This window comes from Gopherus flavomarginatus, chromosome 22 (assembly GCF_025201925.1).
Source record: "Gopherus flavomarginatus isolate rGopFla2 chromosome 22, rGopFla2.mat.asm, whole genome shotgun sequence".
Lineage (NCBI taxonomy): Eukaryota > Metazoa > Chordata > Testudines > Testudinidae > Gopherus > Gopherus flavomarginatus.
The window spans coordinates 7564935-7589296 of NC_066638.1; the positions used below are offsets into that span (position 1 = coordinate 7564935).

Genomic DNA, 24362 nt, shown 5'->3' on the forward strand with positions numbered 1-24362 from the left:
CTTTTTTATCCGCTTTCTGAGTGGGATCTAAGGTCACAGTCGAACCTGCATGTTCTTCAGAGCGAGAGCTGCTGTTCTTCTCCTCCTGCCCCCCCAGAGGGGTGATTCAAGTGACAAAAGAATTCTTATATAAAATGTGTCCTCTGCCAATCTGCTGCTTTCAGTCCTGCTGCAATGCTCCTAAATTTTCTGTGCCTTGTAGTGCTGGAGAGGGGTCAGAAAGGTAACTGGTAGTTTCTGATGAGAGTCACTTGCTCTGTTTAGGTGTCCTCATTAACCTGGAAGAGGAGACTGCTAAATGCTCGGAGTGGTGCTGGAGGGGGCCAGTAGCAGCTTCCCTCTGCCATTCAGGGTTCTGGGATGAATCTGCTGTCATTGCTTTGAAGTCATGGGTGATGAAACCTCCCATCTGTTCTCTGGCAACAGCACCATATGTTCAATATGGTGTTTTCTTTACAAGCCTAGTTGTCAGGCACTGCAGAATCCTGCTTTCCCCCAGATCCATCTCTGTGCAGAGAGAGAGTAATAATACTTAGACCAGCAGATCTCAGAGCACCTGGCCAAAGGAGATAAGTATCATTACCCCCATTTTACAGAAGGGGAAACTGAGGCACAGAGCCATGAAATGACTTGCTCAAGGTCACCCAGCGGGCCAATGGCAGAGCTGGGAATAAAACCGAGGTCTCCTGAGTCCCAGTCCGGTGCTTTACCCATAGGGCCAACAACATCAGCTACTCACACCAGACAGCTACTTGGTTGGACTTGCTCCTCTTGTTTCCAGCAACTCATCCGCTCAAAGCTGACCTTCCAGAAGTGGTCCTCCTGTGATAGGCCTCAGTTGTGTGTCATGCTCAAGGCTCGGGGTAATGGGTGACAATAGCACTGGTTAGTCTTGCACGTCCTGGCTGCAAGCGAGCCTAGTAATGTGATGGGCCGGCCGCGTGGCTGCGATTGTACATGGCTGTGATTTGGAGTGCCGAGGTTTCTTAGGAGTCTCTTGCTCATTCTAGGAGTGTGGAAATGGGGGAATTGTGAATCCAGCATGAGGAGGGTGTTCCTGGGTCTGCTAATAGCTGTAACAGGAAGACCTACCCCAGGAATCGGCAACCTTTCAGAAGTGCTGTGCCGAGTCTTCACTTAATTAATTTAAGGTTTTGCGTGCCGGTAATACATTTTAACGTTTTTAGAAGGTCTCTTTCTATGTCTATAATATATAACCAACTATTGTTGTATGTAAAGTAAGTAAAGTTTTAAAAATGTTTAAGAAGCTTCATTTAAAATTAATTTAAAATGCAGAGGCCCCCGCACCGGTGGCCAGGACTCAGGCAGCGTGAGTGCCACTGAAAATCAGCTCGCATGCTGCCTTCGGCACCTGTGCCATAGGTTGCCGACCCCTGTATCTGACTGGAGAATAAAGGGAAGTGATGGAAGCCTCATCATTTGGGCACTGACCAGCAGGCTGGTTGAAGCACTAGAACATCGTAGGCAGTGTATGCTGCAGTAACCTCTTGGGAACTGAACTGAGTCACCCATTCGGTGGTTTCTGTGAAAAACATTTTCTTTATCTTAGTGCCTTAGTGAAGGGGGGAAAAAGGGAGCAGGAAATCCTGTGTGTCTGAGCCACTCTGATCCTGACATGCAGCGAGAAGTCGCATTCTGACTTGGCACTGAATTCAGCCACTGAAAGCCCCAGGAAGGGAGCAGTGCTGCTAGCAGAGTGGCTGGCAAATGGGGAGGGGGAAGGGGGCAAGAGAGTGGCAGGGGGCAGGTCAGGCCATCTCCCCTGCGTCTGGTGTTCCCATCAGTGTTTACGTTGGGCTGGTCATGTGATAGCTTCCTCGACTAGGAGCGCTGGTCCTGGGGCTGCATTTGAGCTGCCCAAGGTGCCTGCGAGTGATAAGAGGTCTGAGCTGGAGATCTCTTCCAGCCAACAGTGGGTGGGGCCCTTTTTTCTCTGAAACATGGCACGCAGTTCCGGCTCTTTCTACCCCAGCATTGTGTACTGGTGGGATTGGGCGTTATGCAGGAGTGTCGAGTATAACCCCCATCTAGCGTTCTGATTGGGGAAGAGCAGGAGAGAGCGAAGCGTGAATTCGACTGCTTGCTGCGGCTAGACGGATGCCGATGCCCATCAGCACTGGGGACGTGCACCTGCCGTATCCTGGCTGGCTGGCTGCTCAGTCTCTTGCTGTCACCCTCACCATAGTATCTGAGCGCCTTTTGTGTAAAAACAGGACAAATAGTTGATGCAGGAAAAATTCACCTCGTGTGACTGAGGAAGGAGCTGAGTCACTTGCTTGGTGTCTGGTATTTTGGACTGAACCTAACAGATGTCGCCTGTGCCACATGGGGTGTTTTCTTTTTTGTGGGGAGGCGATAAAGTGATGGGGGCTTGCATGCAGGTGGAGGTGAAATCTCAGAGTGACTTTGAGCTTTTATTATTGTTTATCCAGCATTGTGTGGGTTAACTTCCATCCTTCACAGGCCCTGGAAGGTGTGAGCGTGCTCCATGACAGCACTCTGCAGGCTACTGTGTTCCTGGCAGGGTGCTCACGGTGTCTTGGTTCCAGAGAAACTTTTGTGATACTGTGGATCCCTGGTGTAAATGCTCCAGGTGGGGAGGATGTGCGCACCCTGGAAGGGTCTGACTGAGCCCTGCAGGAATGTGCCATGTTCTGGACTGGGGCAAGGGGGACTGGATCTGCCGGTGCCGCTCTAATGAATGTTGCTGCACTGGTGCTCGGACAAAACAGGCAGGGAAATGTTAGCAACCAGATTATTTAATTTGTTTTTTAATGGGGATTAAGTTTCTCTGCGGGAGAGCGGCTCTCCAGGGAGCAGAGATTTCAACTCTTTTTATTTATTCTCAAATTCCTCGCTGCCATGACACTTCAAGGCCTAGTTCAGAGAGGAGCTGACTATAGCAGCTGGAGATTAAATACAGTTGAAAATTTGCTGTGAAGTAATAAGTGACGCCCAAGCTGAGCAGCACATACTCAAAGGGGGCACGTTTCTGCTCCTGGAGAACAAGTGTGGAAAGAACAGGACTTTCCATTTCAATCCGGGATGATGTAAGAGTCTAAAGCTTTAACTGGCATCTCTCAGTCAGATGCCAAATGTGCAGATGCCCTGCATTTAGGGAACCCTTTCTGAAGCCAAAGCTGTTACGTACTGTGTATGCAGAACTGGTTTTGCCACCTCTGGGACGCAGCAGCTGTTTAACAGTGTCACCACACACCAGCGTAGGACGCGAAGGGTATGTCTATACTGCAGGCTAAGCCTTGGCCTGTGGGACCTGGCCTTATGGACTCGCTGGCTCCAAGCCCATGTTTGAATGTCCACACTGCATTGCGAACCCAGGGTTACAATTGCTGGACCTGGGTCCCACAGCCATGCTGGTGCATACCTATAGTGCTACGCAGACCTTCTGACTCGGGTCTGCAGCTTGACCTGTGTCCACACTGCAAAATGACGGGGCTTGGACTCCAGTCCCAGTGGGACTCAGGCTCTGACCCACCCACCAACCAGTCCTAAAACATGGGTCTTGATTGCTTGCTGACCTGAGTTAGACTGATTTGTGTGTGGATAGAATGGGGTTTGGGCTCAAACCCAAGTCGCAGTCCAGGCTTAGTGCACAGTGTAGACATACCTGAAGTGAAGAAGAGCACAACATTCCAATCAGTCACAGATGCAACAGGATTTGGCCAGGCCTTCAAGTTTTGACACTTGCTCTTCTAAGAGTGGCCTGCTTTCTTTTGTGATTCCGGTGCTCCTTGCTAGCCTATTGGTTCAGTACTGACTCAAAGGGAAGAGTGCCACCTATTAAATCACCAGCATCTTCCTGCAGGTCTCCCACTGAAGTAGTAACCAGGTTGGACACTGCTTAGCTTCTGAGGTCTAATGAGATCACAGCTCAAGGTTTTATGGATGCTTCCAATTGATCACTAAGGGAAAACAAGAGCCCACTGGAGTGCGTATGTATCTTTTGACCTCCCTTTCAGGTTGGAGCTTAGCACATCTTGCATCCTGAACAGGTTTCATGAATGTTGTGAATTCTCCCCCTCATTGTTCTACCCTTCACTTGAAGATCAAACCCTCTGCTTGGTCCCAGTTTTAGGATTCACGGTTGGAGCTGGTGGAAGGGCAGTGATGGAGTTAATGATGTTCTGCCTGTTATGGGAGACCTTCTGTCAGCTGTCCTTTGTTGGTAGGTCCCTTAAAAACACACATAAGCACATGCAGGCGCACACACGCTCTCTTCACTTGTTACATTGCACCAGGGTTTCCAAACCAACTGCAAGTGCTACTCTCTTGTCTGAGAGCTGGGCAAGGGGAGAAGGTTCTGCTGCAGCTGGAGGATAAAGCCCTTTCCCGGACAGGGTCATCAGCACAAACAGTTGTTGCAGGGCACTGTAGTTTGTTAAAGAGGCAGAAGTGATTTTTGACTCGCTGAAGTGCCCTGTGTGTTCTGGCTGCAGTGGGCTTCCTGTGTGGAGCGCAGTGTAAATATACAAAGGCACAAACGCACCCAAAACAAAGTGCAGATAGTTCCCACAAGCCTAACATTTTCATATTTCTTTCGCTGCCAAGAAGTCTTTGGTCGGCGTTAGAATAACAGGCCTGTTTGTGCAGACACCAGGCCTTTTGTTAGCCAGCAGAAAAGGGGTTTTGATTCAAGCAGACTCGCTCTTTCTCCTGGCTTTCCTGTTTCCTAAGCTCCTGTGGGAAGGTTGCTGTGGAAAACCTGGCTCTGGGCGACCTCTGAAGATCCTGCATTGAGAGACGCTGCCTCGATATCATGGGGAGAGAAGGAAGTGGCCTGACATTACTTGCCAGTTCATTCACTTGTTCCCTCTCTATCCTCCCTCCACCCCAACAGGGTTGAAAGTGGGACTGTCTTTCTTTGAGATTCCTCAAGCCTACCTGCTCCTGGCAGCCAGAGTGCAGAGGTCTGGATTGGATATCTAAAACCTTGTCCTCAAGAAGGGGGTCTGGCTTCTTCTCCTCCAAGAAAGGGGGATTACGATGCTCATTGGGTCAGTCATGGAACAGTTCAGATAGGACCGGCCAGTGTGAAGGTCCTTGATAGGCCAGAAGGGGGTTCGGGGAGGCACCATTTTCTCTCTATTGTTTGACCTGAATGTGCATTTCTGGACCTGGACAGGAACGGAGATGCTTTGGGCTGAGTTCGGATCAGTTTCCCCATCTTAGTTGGACGCATGGCGGAAGCAGCAGAGTCCAGCGAGGGGGCTGTTAACTGAACCTGGTGGTGATCTGTCTTTGTGCTAATATTCTGAGGCTTGGGCTAATATTCTGAGCACAGGGCTGAATGCCAAGAACTCCCATGTTCTAACCCTGGATCTGGCCCTGACTCCCTCTGTGGCTGTGAACAAGTCACTTCTCTACTTTTGCATCATTTTTTTCCATCTGGGCCTGGCAGGGGCCTGGTGGGGATTAATTGGCCAATATCTGCACGGTGTTTTGAAGCGCAGATGCTAGATCAATGCTAAGTAGTAATATCTTTGTTACGGTGTGGATTGAAAAGATGGGAGGTGCCTCTGGAAAAGTCCGGTGCTTCCTCCTTTTCCCTCCTCCAGGAGAGATATTGGAGCCAACCACAGTAGCAGGAGCACAAGGAGAGCTGTGGGTGCCCTATGTGTGTTGTGCACATGTGTGTGGCATGGCCTCGTGCAAGTGGGTGCTCAGTGCAGCCTCCTGTGGGTGCTTTTTTGCTCAGCAGGACGGATGAGCTCACAAACCCCACAAGTGGGAGCATTATTATCGTAAACTCAGTTAATTGAGGCAGGAGAAGCTATGCGGAAGCATTGAAAACAGCACAAGTGGCTGGTCTCAGACCTCCTGCCTTCCAGAGAGACCCCCCCAAGCTGGCAGCTTTCGAAGCTCTGGTGAAAGCTGCGATTAGTTTCTGGAGATCGAGGCCTCTGAGAGCCACACAAAGGATCAGACTTTGCTGCCGCTTTCTCGGAACTTAATTAATTCCCTGTCAGTCTGCGTCCCTCTTGTCTCCAGATTCTGGCACTACCCTTCCCTCCCCCATCGGCCTGCATTTTTCTGTATTCCTCTGTGCATCCCGAGCTCCTTCACTCTTTCTCTCCCCCATAGCGTGCATCTTGCTGTACTTCTCCTCCACAGCATGTTCTCGCCTCTTCTTGCTCACTGTCATCCCGCATCTCTGTATTACTGTCTGCATCCAGCCCTCCCTCCTCCTCTCTCTGTCACTCCACATCTCCCTCTGGGTCCAGAGCTCCTTCACTTCTTTGCTGTCTCTTTTTCTCAACCTGCTGCTTTCTCTGTATCCCTGTGTGCACAGAGGACTCCCCCTCCCCTTCTTCCTCAGCTCAGTTCATTGGGTTGGAAGCCAATTTCCCCTGATCTTTTTTTGTGATTCCAGGGAGTAGATGGTGACCTGGGGTGAATAGCCAGGAGTTCCTTCATACTATTTGATGGGCAGACACAGCACGTGACCTCCTGCCAGCTCGAGCATTGTCAGGTCTAAGGAAGAAGAGGAGGCTTGGGAGATACAAAAGGACTTAGGAATAAAGACTGAGCTCCTGCATCAGCAGAAATCTAATGGTTCTATGCGGTAATCTGGGGTGCTGCAGAGCTCATAGAGTTTGAATCCAGAAAGGGACCATTTGCTCATCTAGCCTGGATTCCTATGTAGCGCAGAGCATTACATTTCATGCTGGAGGGTGAGGGTTGAGGCCCCTGCGATTTCAGAGGGGACCCACAGTGAGATGACCATCCTGCATTTCTCCTAACCCCTGTGCAGCAATGCGGGATGGTGCAGGGTTTGTGGCTAGGAACAATTTGCAAGGCCGTTGCAGTCCGAGAGAAGAAGACCCAGGTCCTGGCTTGGGAGAAGTGCAAGCCGTATGCAGGGATCCTGGAGACGCTCTCTATGTTGTGTGTGAGACATGGGTGTGGGAGGAGGCACTGCTGTGCCAAGGCGGGGTGAGCACTTGGAGGTCTTTGGGCAGTGACTGACGTTTCATTTGCAGAATGTTTTCCCAGTGGCTCCCCTTGAGCCCCAAAGATGTTAAAGCTCTGAAAGGAAAGGACGGGTAGGGAGCTGCCTGGGGATGAAGCATGCTGGCTCCGAGATCTGTCCTTGCACCAGGTCTGTCATGACGCTGCGCTGCTGCAGGGAGTGGAGCTGTTGACGCTGAGACAGCCCCTTGGAAGCCTAAAGAATCTAGGTCACGGAAAATCAAGTTTGCCCAAGAAAAGGAGGTTTGAGCAGCTTTCTGGCGCGTCAGGGGATGTTGGCTCCTCTTGTGTGTGTGCTCCAGTTTACAAGCTGCAGGGTGCTGGGGACTGGGTGAATTTTCCCGACGGGCCTTCAGAAGCGTTCCCTTTGTGTTGCTTTCGATAAGGAAAACAGGGCCCTGACAAGTTATTTTAACACTTCCTGTGGCTGTGGGGTCACTCATGAGAGGGATGACTAAGAGGAAAGCACTCGGAGAGGTGAGCAGCTGTCTGCAGGGAGAGTTATCCTTGTACTGGGAAGGTAGGCACCTTCCAGGGGAAGAGAAGGCCGTATTGCAGCCGTAACTGCAGAGACCCCTGAGGGGGAGTGATGCATCCCCAGTGGGGACTTCTGGATGTGGTTGGGCTGTGCAGCCATTCACAGCCCTGCATGCTAGTGGGCAGGATCTTCCTCTTCCTTTCTAAGCTGCTGAGAAGGCGGGTGGATTTGTAATGGTTGCTACTATCCCATGGCTAGCCATGCTGCTCTGTGTGCCAAGCTAAGCTATGGACGTCACTGGGCTCTCTCCGGCTGCATGGCCCGTTACAGGTGCTGCCTGGTTATATGTTCTCTGGGTAGAATAGGAAATACAGCCAGTGTTTCCAAAGCTCATTTTCAGAAGCTTGTCTGGCCAATCCTTCCCACTTTTCAGGCTCCTGCCCCCCTGCCTCTGTGAGATCACAAGCTAAAGAACAGGACCATCCAGACAGCTCCAGTCTGGATTTCACATTCCCATAAACCTCTCAATTGGAAATCCTCACTCATGTGCTTAGGGATTTCTCCTCCTCTTAGCCCTGTGCATCCCAGATACATAGAACCGTTGTAAATTCCCCTGCTGGAGGCTTCAGCTGCCAGCCCTGATTGCGAATATTCTGGCTGTCCTGAAAGAGCGGCCAGCAGGACTGTCCCCAGGCCATCTCCACGCTGTTCCCGGAACAGCCTTCTTGAGCTGCTACACCAGGCCACACCCCTCTTCCTGTAAGTCTCAACCACATCTGCCATGGGCCTCTGCAACAAAGAGCTCACCAAGGGCATCTGTGTGTGTACCACAAACAAAAGGCAGCACGGGCCAGTCATCCTGACGCCTCTGCTCACGTGCTGGATACCTTCCCCCTTGCCTTTCTTTTGTATCGTGTCCTTTAGACTGTTAACGTCTTTGGAGCAGGATTCTGCCATACAGCACCTACCCTAACAGAAGAACCAGTTCCCACTCACTCTGTAGAGAGCCGGGAGGAGACATTGAGATGGATGTCACAGTGGGCAGTGCTTGAAGTGTGTGGGGGTCACGAAGGGTCACAGGCCCGGCAGTGGTTCTTTTAAATCAAGCCGGGTTGCGGAAGGGTGCACTTTATGCACTGTCTTACCAAAGCGGTTGCTCCAGATTAAGAGCGATCTCCTACTTTTTTTCAGACCACTTTAAGCACTGGCAGTGATGGCCAGTATGGTACATTTCCAGTGTGGCCAGACAAAGGCCAGGCACTTCAACCTGGTCGACCTGTTGGCATGAGACAGGACATGGGTATCACTGGGATTAAAGACTGTACAAGCTGATATCTGCCCAGGGTAGAAATCCCTCCTGGTCTTGACACTGTCTCCTTCTTAGGAATCCCGAGAGCTCCCTTGTCTGCTCTGGCTGTCCAGCACTGTTGCTGCCGGAGTGGTCAGATGAAGGGTTAACGGCAAGTTTTGTTTTTAGAGAATGATTAAGCCGTGTCCAGGTGGTGGCTCAGCTTCGCTGTTTGCTTTGTGGAATGAAAATCATCAGGAATAATGTTTGTTTCCAGCTTTAACACAAACCATTTTATCTCTCCAGCCCTGGGCCGCCTGCCTTCCCTTTCTTTTCAGCTGCAAGGTGAACCTCGTTGGAGGGCAACGCTGTCCTTCCACATCCCTTTGTGGCCCTGTACTGGCTGTTTGTAAGTGGTGTGGGGGCTGGTCTCACACAGGTGTGCTCCGGAAGGTTAGCCGGAATTGCGGCAGCTGGAGGAATGTGCGGGAAAGACATTGTTGACTTGTTGTTACACCATCATGCAGAAATCAGTTTCACTTATTGCTTCATTTCAGATCCAGCCCAGGGTGTAACAGCCACCAGGAAACTGTCCCACAGGAATCCCTTTGCCCTACTCTGGGAGCCAGCTGCCTCTGTACCCCAATCTCCCAGTGCCCCCTCGCACTGGGATAGCTCCAGACCTCTTGCCCCCTGAGCCGTCTCTGTCTCACTAGTGAGGGTTAGAGCAATAGAAAAGTAGGGCTGGAAGGGACCTCGAGAAGTCATCCAGCCCCCTGCACTGAAGCAGGACCAAGTAAACCGAGATCGTCTCTAACAGGTGTTTGTCCAACCTGTTCTTAAAAACTGCCAGTGTGGGGATTCCACGACCTCCCTTGGAAGCTTGTCCCAGAGCTTAACTAATTTTCCTAATATCTAACCTACATCTCCTGACCTACAGATTAAGCCCATTACTTTTGGTCCTACCCTCAGTGGACACAGAGAACAGTTGATTCCCATCCTCTGTGTCACAGCCTTTAACATATTTGAAAACTATTATCAGCTCTGCCCTCAGTCTTCTTTTCTCAAGACTACGCATGACCAGTCTGTTTTTTTAATCTTTCCTCAGAGGTCAGGTTTTCTAAGCCTTTTATCATTTTTGTTGCCCTCCGCTGGCCACTCTCCAAATCCTTCCTAAAGTGTATTGCCGGGAGTTGGACACAGCACTCCTCCATCTGATGCCTCACCATTACCAAGCAGAGTGGGACGATGAGCTCCTGTGTCCTACCTCCGACACTGCGGTTAATACACCCCAGAATGATGTTCACCTTTTTCGCAGCTGCATCACGTATTGACTCATGGTCAATGTGCGATCCACTATAACCCGCAGAGCCTTTCCGGCAGCTCTGCTGCGTAGCCAGTTAGTCCCCGTTCTGAGTTGTGCATTTGATTTTTTTGTTCCTCAGTGAAGTACTTTGCACTTATCTTGATTGAATTTAATCTTGCTGAATTCAGACCAATTCTCCAATTTATCAAGGTTGTTTTGAAGTCTAATCCTGTCCTCCAGAGTGCTTGCAGCACCTTCCAGCTTTGTGTCATCTCCAAATTTTATAAGCATACTCTCCATTCTGTTATCCAAGTCATTAGTGAAAATATTGACTAGTCCTGGACCCAGGAATGACCCCTGTGGAACCCCACTAAATACACCCTCCCAGTTTGACAGCAAACCGTTGATAACTACCCTTTCAACCAGTTTTACACCCACCTTACCGTAATTTCATCTGGACTCACATTTCCCTAGTTTGCTTATGAGAAAGTAAGGTGAGACTGTGTCAGAAGCCTTACTGACATCAAGATATGTCACATCTACAGGTTTCCCCTGTCCACTAGGCCAGTAATGCTGTCAAAGAGGAAAATTAAGTCAGTTCAGCATGATCTATTCTTGACAAATCCATGCTGGCTATTCCTTATGACACTATTATCCTCTAGGTGCTTACAAATTGATGGTTTAATAATTTGTTCCGGTATCTGTCTGGTATTGAAGTTATGCTGACTAGTCTATAATTCCCCAGGTCCTCTTTGTTCCTCTTTTAAAAGCTAGGTTCTGTGTTTGCCCTTCTCCAGTCCTCTGGGACCTCACCCGTCCTCCATGAGTTCTTGAAGATAATTGCTAAGAATTCTAAGATTGCTTCAGCTAGTTCCTTATGCACCCTAGGATGAATTTCTTCAGACCCTGCCAACTTGAATGCATCTAACTTATCTAAATATTCTTTAACCTGTTCCTTCCCCCTGATAGTTGTGTTGAATATCTGGTCCCCATTAATTTTTTTTAGTGAAGACTGAAGCAAAATAGACATCAAACACCTCAGCCTTCTTGATGTCTGTTTTTAGCTCCCCATCCCTGCTTATTAAGGACCTACCCTTTCCTTCATATTTCTCTTGTGTGTCTACATTTCCAGCTTGAGGAGAGACAGCTGCACTCTGACCTAGCATGCTAAAAACCGAAGTGTGAGTGGTGGGAAAAGCTGACAACCTGAGCACATGTCTAGAGTCTTAGATGGCATCGTATTTGGGCAGCTAGCCCTCCCCCTGCTCGCGCCGCCCCAGCTCCGCTTCTGTATTTAGTGCACTAGCCTGATCAGAGCTAGCACATGTGTCTCTTCGAGCTGGAAGTTTCAGCTCCAGTTCGAAGTGTGGGTGTAGCCAGAGTTGCACTGGCTTACCTAAAGGTGAGCTGTTGCACTGATGTAGTTAAAACAATGCAACATTGCACCTGTGTTTAATGCACTGCAGTTTGTGTGTGTGTAGACTGGTCAGTTTCATGTTGGAAAGGGAAGTCTTTTAAAAATATAATCATTATTTTGGTGCCAAGCAGCTGTTGAAAAGAGGAATTGATGCTGTGTGTGTCCGTCCTTATTTCCAGGAATTTCCCTGACAGAGTTCCTCTGCGTTCAGGTTTTTTTTTAATGTTAACCACCTGTTGGACAGCTGGCAGGTTTAGCTCTTATTGTCTGAGGGCTGGTGTTGCTGTTCAGTTCAGAGCATGGTGGGCTGCTCAGACCTGTGGGAGGGAGAATTCACTGTGTGGTGCTTTTAAATATTTCCTACTGTGGAGGGTGTTTTGCTTTCTACCTGGTTGGCCTTTGCTGGTGGAACTGCAGCCCTTCCGCTGGCCCTGTGTAGGGATCCTTGCAGTTAAACATTCACTCCTAATGGTCTCGCAGTGGAGTAGAACATTCAATTTAAAAGCTTGCAAGCGGTTAGTAAAAAATGTCTGGTGCCTCCTGAAACGGTTTTTCTTCTGCTCCTGCCACAGTTAAACCCTGCCCAGTCCTACCTAAAGCAGCAACCAGAAAGAGTGTGGGGGCAAGTGAATGCCTTGCAGCTTGGATTTTTGCTGAGAAGTGCAAAAAGTCGTGAGAAGCATCATGGTTTCACAAACGCCCGCAGTTACAGCCGGGCCAAGGTTCTGAAAGAGAGTCTGCATCTGAGCCCTGGGTCTGCAAGGGCACTGCACCGAGGTGCATAATTCCCATCTATACTGGGAAGAGCTCCCCCATCCTCGCCCTTAAAATGTGCTTTTCTACCTGTAGCTTTGGCTCAGGCAGTTGTAGCGATGAGGAGAACGCTAGCATGGCAAGGCCTCTGGGTGTTCTGCACTCTGTCATCTAATGTGGCTCAGAGCAGGTCTGCACCACACGGTGGTCTCTGGCACCTTAATGAAACTAGTGCTTCAGCGTTGGTGCTGTCACTCGGACAGAACTAGGGGTAGCAAATGTGTGTGTTAGGCATTTATTCCAGTGTAGGTAAGGCTGCCGGGAGAATGCATCTGGAGTCGGAGGTAGGCCACACCTTGCTCCTTTGCGTTCTTTCCTTCGTGTTTGGTAGGTGCTGACATAAGTGGAGGAAGACAGCATTTTTGTCTGTGCATGTAGGAATTGGTGATTCACCTGCAGTAAAAGGAATTTCAAAGAGAATGCACTGGTGAGTAGCTGCCAGACTAGCAGGCCCCAAGGGAAGCGCTAGCCAGGGTCTGCTCATCTCCTGTTTAACAACATAGATCATAGGGAATGTCAGCTTTGTTCTCTTCATTTTCTTTCCAATAACTCCCGGTATGGGTGCCAGGGGTGGTGATGGCTCACGTGCCTTGGAATGGCTCACAGTCCTGTCTCTACTTGCAGGAGGGTGTAGTGTGTGTGTCAGAGAGAGCCTGTGTTTGTGCCAGATGGGGTGTATGTGTGTGTGTATGAGAGAGAGAGAGAGAGAGCCTGCTTTTCCAAGGGTGCTTTGTCTCTTGTTCATGGAGGTGTCTCTTTGTCTTGCTAGCTCTGGCTGCCCCATTGTTTACCTGTTTCTAATGACAGTTGCTGTGGAGGTGCGGTGTTTGCCTTTACTCATGTTTAGTTACTGCAGCCTACTGAGATATTTAGAAGCCCAAGCCAGAGGGACTCAGCTCTGTTCTGCTGACACGGTCCAGGGCTGCTTCCCTCAGCATCTCTGCCTGGGCCATGGCAGTGGATGCATGGTCCTGGGGATAAAGCAAATCCCAGCTGAGTCTGGTACCTCAGTCTTGCCGGCTGAGCTTCCTTCCTCATTCCCACAGTGCTAACTAGAAACCCTGAGGGCAGCCGGGTTACCGGTCTGCCTCAGGATGAAGTCTACAGGAGTGGAGAGGTGCAGTCATGCAGGGAAGAGATCAGATTCCAGGGCTTTTCTTGTGTATTAGTGAAGGTTTGGGGTCCTGGAATGGGTCAGGTGGTTGGGTTGCCATGTTGGTGAATTATGCAGAGAATTGATTTTTTTTTTTCTGTGCCTGTGTAAGGGATGTGCTTCTGTCCAGTGACCCCTGAATGCTGAGGGGCAAAGCCCTGAAAAACACAACTGCCCCAGGCTGCTTTGTTTCTCAGGCTTAACTTGGCCCTTGCTTGCTTCCAGGGAAGGCTTTTGAGAAGTGAAATGGTGTCGCTCTTTTAGGATGAGCTGGGAATTCCTGATCTCAAGTGGCCCCTTCCATCCTGTGTCCCTTGGTGGTTCTGACCAGCTGCCGTAAATGGCAGAGACTCTCAAAATACCCCAAACCCGCCAGAGGAGAAAGCTATCCAGGGAAAGAAAAGAAAGGCCCTTTACGCATGTGAAGCCTGCTGGTATCTCCAAACCGTGTCTTTCTGATCAGACAGTCATGAGTTACATTTTCAGTCAGCGCCATTGCAGTGTCAAGATTAAAAAAGACCTGGGGGTGTGGAAAAGATGCCGGAGGAGAGCTGAGTCAGGAGACATGAGTTGGATTCTGCCCTTGTGCTGGTGGCTCATCATATAGCGGCTGCCCACGGCCCTTCCTGTGACCCAGGCTGGCTTCCTGCAATGAAACAGGAAAGCGTGTGTACACAGAGGACCGGTTACAGGGATACCTGGTAGCACCTTGGGAAAGCAGGAGCCATTGTGGGGGTTGTTTGAAACACAGGCTTTTGCAAAACACAACATCCTGCATTAGATGATTTTGTTTAAACGGCTCCCTCGCAAAGATGCCAGACTGGATGGTGAACCGAGTATTCTCTGGGCAAGCCGTGGAATGACTCAGCTGTGTGTGATTCCTCTCCATTGTTCTGTGTAGTGAAATCCCCCTGTCATTTGAATACAGCAGCATCCGTATCATCGCTGCCTTCCCAGCCAAGGGACAAGAATTTCCCTAGTGTATTCGTGGCTGGTTTTATGTTCAGCATGACACGCTGGAAGAGATGGAGCCTTTTTCTATAGTCTCGACTGGTTGTGCTTATTGAAAAGAGCCGTTGTGTTCCCAGGGTGCTGCAGAATTGAGATCAAGAGCTGAGGGGGGGAGGAGGGGTTACCGGAGTAACTGGGGTCTGGCTCTGATGGGAGCTGTGCTGCAGCCCCTTGATCATCTTTGGTGGGGTTTTCTTTCCACCTCCAGCCATTTAACATGCAGCTCCGCTGCTGGCCAGGCACCAGCCATTGTGCAAATGTGTCAGAACTGGAAACTAGGCTGAATCTTTCGGCTTCTGTGCTAGTTCTGGTCTCTCTTGTCGCCATCCAGAAGCAGGAGCTGTTGTCTGGCGGTTCCCCTGAATCAGAGATGCTTTGGGTTTTGGTGTTTCTGCCGCGCCACCTGGCGGCCATGGGAGGGAATGCGTGGAGCGCGTGGGCATTGGGATCCCTTTCTGTACTGTATTAATTAATATACATTTGTTTACATCTCATTCTGTGCAGTATATTAGGGAGGGGGATGGAGTCCGGGGCTCCCACACCCATCAGGCCTGGGGTCACTTCCTGTGTCTGACACTAGGTTGGGTGGGAACCTGCTACAGCTGCCTTAGGCTGGGAATGCACCTGGGTCCCTTCCCCATGCAGCATACCAGACGGGAAGTGAATCCGCTGCAGCCAGAGGGTGGGGGCAACCAACCGCTTGCAGCAGAGAATGTGGTTTATGGAGAGAGCTCATTACAGCTGTCCTGGGCTCGGGGGAGTATGTAGACCTGGAGTCGGCAACCTCTGGCATGTGGCTTACCCTGGCAGGCCGGGTCAGTTTGTTTACCTGCTGCATCAGCAGGTTTGGCAGAGCGCAGCTCCCACTGGCTGCAGGTCGCCGTCTCAGGCCAATGCGGGAGGCGGGAAGCTGCGGCCAGCACTTCCCGCGGCCCGCAGCACTTCCCGCCTTCCCCATTGGCCTGGGACGGTGAACTGTGGCCAGTGGGAGCCGTGATCAGCTGAACCTGCTAACACGACAGGTAAACAAACTGGCCTGGCCTGCCAGGGTGCCTACCTGGTGAGCCGCATGCCAGAGGTTGCCCGGCCCCTGATGTAGACCCTCGTTACAGCAGCTCTGGCTCCTGGGGCCATCCTTTGGCATGCAGAAAGGTGGGCAGAGTGGCTTAGGGGCTGTGGAACATCTGCCCCCTCTCTGTGTGAGGGGCTGGGAGCAGAGCCCCTGTTTTGTCAGGATAGTGATTGTTTTCTGGTTGCTTTGAATTGCTGGCAGGCGGCTTCCCGAGTCATATAAGGAGATATGATGCTGCGTAAGCCGGCAGTTGCTGCGGGAATGCGACGGGGAAGCATTACTCACCAGGAAAACACACAGGAAAGAGGGAAGACTTGGCCTGAGCCGCACACAGTCTGGCCTGAGCCAAGGCCTGGCTCTGCTCTGCTCTGGAATGGAATGGAAAGGCTGCACTATGTCAGGGGTTTGTTCAGTGGAAGGGGAGGCTGGTGGTTGTCTGCTCTCTCTCGAGGGCACAGAGGAAGCTGTGCTGTGAGGGGACCGGCTCTTGCAAAGACCGACAGTGGGTGAGATGGCAGCATAGTTTAGGCAGCGGTGTAGCATATGGTTCTCTTTGCCGGTGTTCCCTTTCCTGGCTGCAGTGCTGCCGTCTTGTGGCGTGGATGTGCTGGCAGTGGAGGCCAGGGGGATGATGGGAGCTGGGAGGAAAATTAGTCTGAAGTTAGGCTCCTATCTGTAGAGATTGTTAATGTCCCCAGTTTGGATGTACTGGTCCAGTGATGGCTGAAGCCTGGGATACCTGATCAGCTGTCCCAGCCTCTCCCTGTAGGCAGCACTGTGAGGCAGGGATAATGTTGCTGGGCACAGGCCCCCTCCGTAACTGGACTGCCATCATCCCCCGCTACGAGCTGGAAGTGTCTAGGGGTCAGAAACAGTGATGTTAGAAACCCAGGAGAGCGCTGTAATTAGCCGTGCGACATGCTACATGGTCTGGTGGTGATGGCGGTGAGAGAGGACTCTTGAGCTGTGTTCCCATCTCTGCTGCTGCCTCAGCATGTGGCCTCGGACAAGTCTCTTCACCTCTCTGTGCCTCAGTTACTCCTTCTGTAAAATGGGGGTAATGTGACCTTCACCCGGAATTGTTGCTCTGTTAAACCCTGTGCCGTACGCAGAGGGGCAGAGCGGGAAGTGGGTTTGCCTTGTGTTTGTGCATGAGACAAGGCCCTCATTTGGGAGCGTCCCCACTGGCTGTTTATGTTAGGGCCTGATCCAAAGCCCATTGAAGTGAATGGAAATGCGCCCATTGAATTCACTCAGCACTGCCTCAGGCCCTGGTCCATAGGGGATGGATGGGAGGCAGTGTCGTGCCGTAGACAGAACACTGGACTGGGGCTCAGGAGGCCTGGGTTCTGTTCCGAGCTCTGCCACTGGCCTGGCTGAGTGAGTCATGTCACAGTGTTGTGCCTCAGTTTCCCCATCTGTACAATGGGCAGAGTGATACTACCCTCCTTTGTAAAGCGCTTGGAGAGCTAGGGATGAATAGCAAAAACACAGCAGTTAGGGGTGGCTGTGGTGGTGGTTTGTGCTTGTGGGGTACATGTCCTTAAAAGTCCAGCCCTGGGTCCCTTTGGGTCAGAGTGGGACTGGTGAAGCGTGCTGAGGTTCTCTGATGAATGGCGGTGTTTTCAGGCAGAGTAGGATTGGTTTTCGATTAATCACACTGCATTACGGATATATATAATGATAGAATTCAGGAACTGAGCCAACGGTTGCAGAACACTGTATAATATAGAATACTTCACCTAGGACTAGCAGAGGGAGAAATTAAGAGACTACTCATGGAGAAAAAAGATGTGTTGCAGCTGTGGCTTGAAAATCCTTGGGGAGTAGGGCTACAACAGGGGAGAAAAGGGGCAGCTGGAGGACAGGGCGCGGTAGGAGGGCCCACATTTGTTAATGTTGGTTCTTTGGGTGAGATGGGGTTCTGCCTCAGGGAAGGGATATGCAGGGTATAAAGTAAGCTATCAGGCCCTGCTGAGAAGCACAGGACCCTTGTGGCTATGACCGTGGTGACAGAACCCAGCTGCGGCTCCTGGATTGGTTTACATTTGGAGTTTGCTCTGGGCCTGTTTTAGACAACGCTTACAGTGCAGAACAATCCCATGTGTGGAGTCAACATCTCTTTCTCTTCTCCTCGGGTTCTTGTTTCATTCTAAGATGCACATTCTTCCCCCATCCATTTCCTTTCCAGTAGTACAACTGCCGTCTCGGCCTGAGAAGCCGCTGTGAAGGCACCTAAACTTAGCTGTCTGTTTTTGTATGTGTAGAATGGTTTCCATGGCTGGGCAGTGTAAGAAGGGCCCTGTCTGGCATGGCTCCTATCACTACCACCGTCCGAGTGCTACTGCCGGGCTCTGAATAGTGCCTGGAGTGTCCAGCTGGCATTTCCGGAGCCTCCTGAGCTGTGACAGCGCAGTGAAAGATAAGATTTCTGTGACTTCCCAGTATTTCCCGCGTCCTCCTTTTCCAGATGCGTCACCCGCAGCCAGATGAATTACAGCCCGTTATCAGTTTCTCGCAGCAGCCAGAAATGCTTGAAACTCGCTTATGCTGAATGCAGTCGATATTTTTATTTTATTAAAAGAGAAAAAGGAAATGGAGTTAAATTGAGTGGAATTAAGTGCACTCTGGTCCTTTCACTCAGCTCCATGCAGTACGCCCGCTCCAGACCTAGCCCTGGTGAGCCGTGCTCCTGATAACCAGCATTGTCCCTCTCTCCAGAGTCTGCAGAAGAGTGCACTGCCCCCTTAAGGGCATAACTCATTCCTCTGCGCTGCGCTATCCCTCCCATGCTGGCTGTAAGGACATGGATCAGCTGAGGCAGGCGACTTGCTGCAGGCTCCAAATAAAGGACACAAGGGGTTAGCAGATTAAATGTTCACATCGACTGATACGTCTGCTAGGGCTGGTCCTCCCTCTGAGACCCTATTGGCAGCTCAATCAGCCTGTCTCTTTCAAATCTGGCCTGGTTGTTCCCATGGGGCTGCAGTGAGCTGAGATAGCTGGGTCGCTCCAGAAACACAGGCGCTCTGCCTGCTGCAGGGGGACAAGGCGGCATGGCTGGAGGATCCAGGACTTGAACTGGTGCCCTTCTGTGCCCTCTGGCGCTGTGCTTGCTCAGTGCCATCTCTGCTGCGGGTGGCAAGGCCACTGGGGAACTGGAAGTGGCCGGGGGTGGCACAGCACACAGTATCTACTTACTGTTTTGTCTACATCCCTAGGTGCTGGAGCAGTTAATTACATACCATAGCAAAGAGAGAGAGCTCTCCCTTCCTGCAGCCGGCTGCCGCCTCCCTCCTTTACTCCCTGCATCCGTTACCTTATTGCTTCTGCTATTGTCCTTTTCTCTCTTATTCCCTCCTCCATCTTTCCCTTTCTCTTCCTCGCCACCTGGTCCTTCCCCACCTTTCTACTCGTGCCGCGCTCTGCTGTCCTGTACGTTCTCAGCTCTATGGGTATTAAGCCAGCGTGGCCCGTTCTCACCGTTTTCATGTGAGTCTCACATTTGGTGTTTCTTGGAGAGCTGCAGCTGGTCACATGAGAACCTCCGCTTCAATCTGTTTTTAAAAAAGTAAATTTCTAGGCCTCGTGCGTGCAGAGAAACACTTGAAAACGTGACCCAGACACTAGACGATGAATAAAAAGAACCCACTGGGGGTTATTTTGAAAAGTATCAGGGCTTTTAAGCCAATGTCATGATTTTGGCCTGTCTGGCTCAGATTTTGAAAAGCTGGGGGTTGCAGTCTGGTTGTTTGTGAACAGTGCCATAGGGATGCACACACATGGGCCCTAACTCAGCCCGTGGGAAGGCCTCCTAGAAGTCTGTGCAATTTTCTCCATTGCGGCCTTTTCTCTGCATTACACAGAGTGAAATTCTGTTGACGTGGTAGCTGTTTCTCTGCCGCGCTGCTATTCCAGCTGTTCTGGTGGGATCCTATGAGCTTCCTAAGTTCTCCAGGTATCTCCTTTGTTCCCTACGGTTTGGACTGCGGACTCCGTCACGCTCAGGGACGTGGCGTTGTATGGAACACCGTTGGGAGGGACGTAGATGGAGCTCAGTTCTTTGGAAGAACAGAACCTGGTGGCTAGAGTTGTCTTTCATTTCTCTCATTGCACCTGCCTTTCCCTCTTTCCATTTCTAGCCTTTGGCGAGCACCTTCCCGTTCTGTTTCTCCTCTACCAGGTGCCAGAAGCTTGCCGTTTCCAGTCCATATGGACGCTCTGCTCTCCTGGGCAAAGAGAGCACTGCTAGTCCTGGCCAGGTGATTCTGTAGCGTAATTACACCTGCCTGAGGCCAGGCTTTTTGACCCAGCTGTGTATAAATCAACAGGAGGTGAGAGAATTGCAGGGGTTTCTTAGATGCATCAATGTTGCTGCTTTCGGACACTTGCCTGTCACGTTGGACAGCTGCTGTGCGCCTGCACCCATTTTGAGCCTTAACTGTAGAAGGGGTCCATCAAATTCATGTTTAAATCGTGTACGTCAAGGTGCACGCGCTTGTGTTCCTGTTTTCTCTGCTCTCTGTCCAAGAGACTGACAGCATCATCCGGACAGTGCCTTGATGAGCACCGTCTTCCTTGCCCACTTCCAGCGTGGGGTGATAGCAACGCGAGAGAGCCTAAAACAGCTCAATCTGTGTAGTTTGGCTACGGCAGAAAAAGGGACACCCAATACCTCGGAAGTAGGAGGTGGGAGTAGCATCACCAAGGAGGAAGCGGGTTTGTTTAGGGTGGCACAGAGAGCTAGCAGTAGGCTGGAATTAAAGCTACAACATAGACTGCAGATGAGGAAGACTTTCGGACAGGTTGTTCCTCCGAAAACACCCAGCACTGTAAAAAAAAGGACAATCACAGACACTATGGAATAGCCCGTCTGGGAGTGGGGAAGCCCTGTCTCTTGGGATAGTTGATGTCAGACAGAACAAAGCTCTAGAAAACATCCCACAGCAGGAATGAACCTGTTGCCCCGTGGTGGGTCTCCACATTAAGTGGGTAGGAGGAGGTGAGCCCACGTTTTGATTCAGGGAAGTTCCAAGCGTCTAACTCATGCAAGTCTCCCCGTCTCTGTGTTGCTACGTATGACTGAAATGCTGCTACTCTGTGTAATACAGAATAAGGTTTTTCCCGGCTGTGGCAGCACAGTGAGGTTTTGAGGTTGAAGTGCTGTTGGGCTGGCCGGCCTCTGGCCTTGCTTGAGGGTGTTATATTGGATTGAGGCTCTTTTTGTTTAACAGTTATGTCCAGCGTTGTCACTTTGGCTGATTGAATCAAACCTGAGCCAGATTCTGACCATGTGGGAAGCTCTCAATTCTCGGTTTTAGTGAGCAGAAGTTCCTGTCTCAATGAAGTTGTAGGTGAGAGCAGGCTGAGTTAGTGGTTTCATGCACTATTTCCTGCTTACAAAAAACAGGCTTGCATGCTAATGGGGTGGTGAGGGCTCTCCCCTTCAGTATGAAAATTCTTCAGAAGGATCAACTGCTGTTGTTGTCACCAGATCACTTCATTCAAGCTGCATATTAGAACAGAGCCTGAATCTGTTTCCACCCCACCCCCTCAAACAGAAAATCCACATTGAAAAAGAAATTAGTTGTTTGAAGGGTCACGTGTCCAGTAGACTTTGAAGAGAGGGTGCCTTTACTGGAGCGAGCTTGGAACAATTGGATATCAGAGTGTATGACCATCAACTTGGGGGTGGGAAACTGAGCTATATCCCAGAATTGGGTCTTTTCTCTCTGCCTGTACTTACAAAGATTAATGATCTGCGAGAGTTTAAATATTGGGGCATCAGGATTTGAAACAGGACCCCGATGTGCAGCTTGTTCTTGAGGATGGGCTATTTGGGATTCTCTGTCCCAAATAGCACCTATGCAAAGCGAAGGAGCAATGAGACCTCAAGTAACCACAGCACATTGTTAGATAATAACTCTTAATAGAATGGTAGCCGAGTTAGTCTGTATCAGCAAAAACAACATGAAGTCCTTGTGGCACCTTAGAGACTAACAAATTATTTGGGCAAAAGCTTTTGTGGGCTAGAGCCCACTTCATCAGATGCATGAAGTGAAAAATACAGTAGGCAGGTATAAATACATGAAAGGATGGGGGTTGCTTTACCAAGCGTGAGATCAGTCTACCGGGATAAATCAATTAGTAGGATACCAAGGGAGGAAAAATAACTTTTGAAGTGGTAAGAGAATGGCCCATTACAGATAGCTGACAAGTGTTATCCTACTGTTAATTGATTTATCTCGGCAGACTGATCTCATACTTGGTAAAGCAACTCCCATCCTTTCATGTATTTATACCTGCTTCAGTATTTTTCACTTCATGCATCTGATGAAGTGGGCTCTAGCCCACGAAAGCTTATGCCCAAATAAATTTGTTGGTCTCTAAGGTGCCGCATTTTTCTTAATACAATGACTTCTGCACAGAATGATGCGTCTCATTTTGCATTCATGGCAAACTGGACATCAGAGAGACTCAGTTAAATGCTAACTATGGTCAACTACTAAAATAGCTGGGAGCGCCCTGACTAATACGAGAGCTAAAATGAGGCCATGTGTGCTCGTTCCCATATTGCTGCTCCAAACTGGAACCTTTTATCCAAACGCTCTTCCCTCTAAGCCTTTCGTGGTCCAGATAAGATGGAACCTAGATCCGGACGGAACCCGACTTCTGGTGTTGCAGAACCAGAATCACTGCAGATTCTGTTACAGAGATGGAGGAAACCCCAGCTCTTATCTGAAGCCCTGCCCGGAACTTTGGGGTTTCTGATGAAACTGAACCGAGATTGGAACCTCGCCCTGCTGGTACAACCCTAAAGCCTGATCCACCTGTGTGATTTTGCAAACCCAAACTCCAGTCTCTTTGGCCCATCGCTATAGAGTGCATTTCTTCCAGTGGTTTCCTCTCTTCTCCATCTGTTCCCTATTGGGAAGCTTATCCAACCAATCTGGGTAAGTGGTCTGTCCCCATTTTTATTCGTGGAGAGGTTTAACACCAGCGTGGTGTGCTCTGTATTTTCCTTCCTGGTTCATATACCTTTCTGGAAGTTGTCCCAAATGTACAAGATTAAACAGGAAATGTGTGGACTGCAAATGACTCCTCCAAACAATAAATCCCCCACGTAAAACTACAGCCTGTAGGGTTAGTTCTCTCTCAGCTCATTGTCCAACCTTGTGCTGTGAAAGGCACCATCACTTCTGCATAATGGATGATGAGGGAGAGGGGCCCAGTGGATGTGCGTGAGAATTGTAGGCAGAAGTGAGGAACAGTGGAGTGCCAGGCTATACAACCTGGTATTTTTGTGTGCGCATAAGAACTTCAAATGAAGCAGCAACTGCTTCACCGCTTATGTTACTGTTGCTTGGAGCAGGATGTCCTGACACTAAAATTATCAGATCTCGGTTGTTTCCTGTTCATGTCCAGGAGATGTCCTTGAAAGACGCAAACAATCTCCAGTGGGCTCCAAACCAAGTTATTTGAAACAATGGTGCGCTGTCTCATAACTTGCCTGGCACCGATTTCAGATGGCGAATCTGCCTGGTGACTGGGAGTAGCCAGTGCAAACAAAGGGTGCAGTGTGCCTCCATTGTTTTTGAAAGATACCAAACTGCTACCTTCGTTTCTGAATCAGCTGCTCCTTGTTCAGTGCTGGCCCCAGAGCTGCAGCAAACTGAGTTTGTCCTACAGCCAACTGGCGTGAGAGAGTTTATCTTTAAGACAAAGGTTTGGGAACACGATGGGCCAAATTCAGTGCTGATGTAAGCAGAGTGCAGTTCCGTGGAAGTCAGAGGAATCGCCCTAGCCTACTCCAGTGATGGAATCAGCCCGATGCCTGCTTTCAGCACGCCTGGAAATGTTTAAAAGTGATCTAATAACGGTGTGTCCTCCTGCTTTCTCCTCTTGAACTTGAGTCTCTGGTCCAGGAGAAGGGACAGTTTCTGACAAGACCAATGAGACAGGCCTCAGGCCTTAAAGGCTGTGTCTCCCTGGCAGATGCTGCTCACTGTTCTGGCAGAGTCCCTCCTCTTTCCCTGGCTAGGCCCGTGTTCGTGGAGAGCAGGCATTCCAATGGGCTTAGGTATGGGAATTTAGGAGCATGACGTCCCTCTCTTGAAGGGGGGTTGAAGTCAGATCAATTCAGCACGTCAGTGGATGCCAAGGAAAGATGTTTGAGTCAGCCTGACACTCGCTTTCTCTCTCCCTCTGGCTGTGCCCTGTGTGGAGAGATGTGGAGCTTTATCTGATACTTCAGCTGTAACTGGGCCTGCCTAGGGAGGGGGAGAGGGTGACGGGTTCTGGAGCTCTCAAGAGAGAGAGCTGCCTGGTGTAAACCGACAGGAAGTTTTGTAGTTACTGCGGGCGATGGCTTTCTGTGAGCTCCACGCCTGCCTCTCGCTGCCTTTCCCTTGTGCTGCTCGAACCATGCAGCTGTAACCTCAGCAGAAAGGATCTTAGAGCCAGACCCAAAGCCCAGGGCTTGTGGAAACGGGACGGAGGCCCCAGGTTGGGGAGAGGTGACAATGCCTCTTTTGGATGGGACCTTTCTGCCACCCACGGTCTTTGTTCTGAGTCACATTCTTGGCATCGCTGGGATCTTGTACTTGAGGAGACGGAGGAGAGAAGGTACCGTTCTTCCTGTCCTTAGAGTATCGGGTTCATACCTCCCACCTCCTGCCACCCTTCGTCACGCTTTGGCTGGGAGCAGAGTCCAGGAAGTCCCCCGTAGTGCGAAGGGGGTGGGTGGTCATGTGGCATGTGCCTGCAGGAGGGGCAGAGCGAGGAACCAAGATGGCTGTCGTCCACTTGTTAAA

General features: G+C 50.3%; 1 protein-coding gene across 9 annotated transcripts in view; it reads left to right on the forward strand.

Moving 5' to 3' along the window:
- MACF1 (microtubule actin crosslinking factor 1) overlaps positions 1-24362 on the forward strand; it is a 249021-nt gene that overhangs the window by 44136 nt on the left and 180523 nt on the right. Inside the window, exon 1 of one of the 9 annotated variants that reach the window (XM_050932170.1) lies at positions 23963-24174. The exons of the other annotated variants lie outside the window; for them this stretch is intronic. Coding sequence (XP_050788127.1) covers positions 24072-24174 — 103 coding nt within the window. The 5' untranslated portion in view covers positions 23963-24071. Of the gene's footprint in view, positions 1-23962; positions 24175-24362 lie in introns of those variants that run through there. 9 annotated transcript variants of the gene reach the window in all.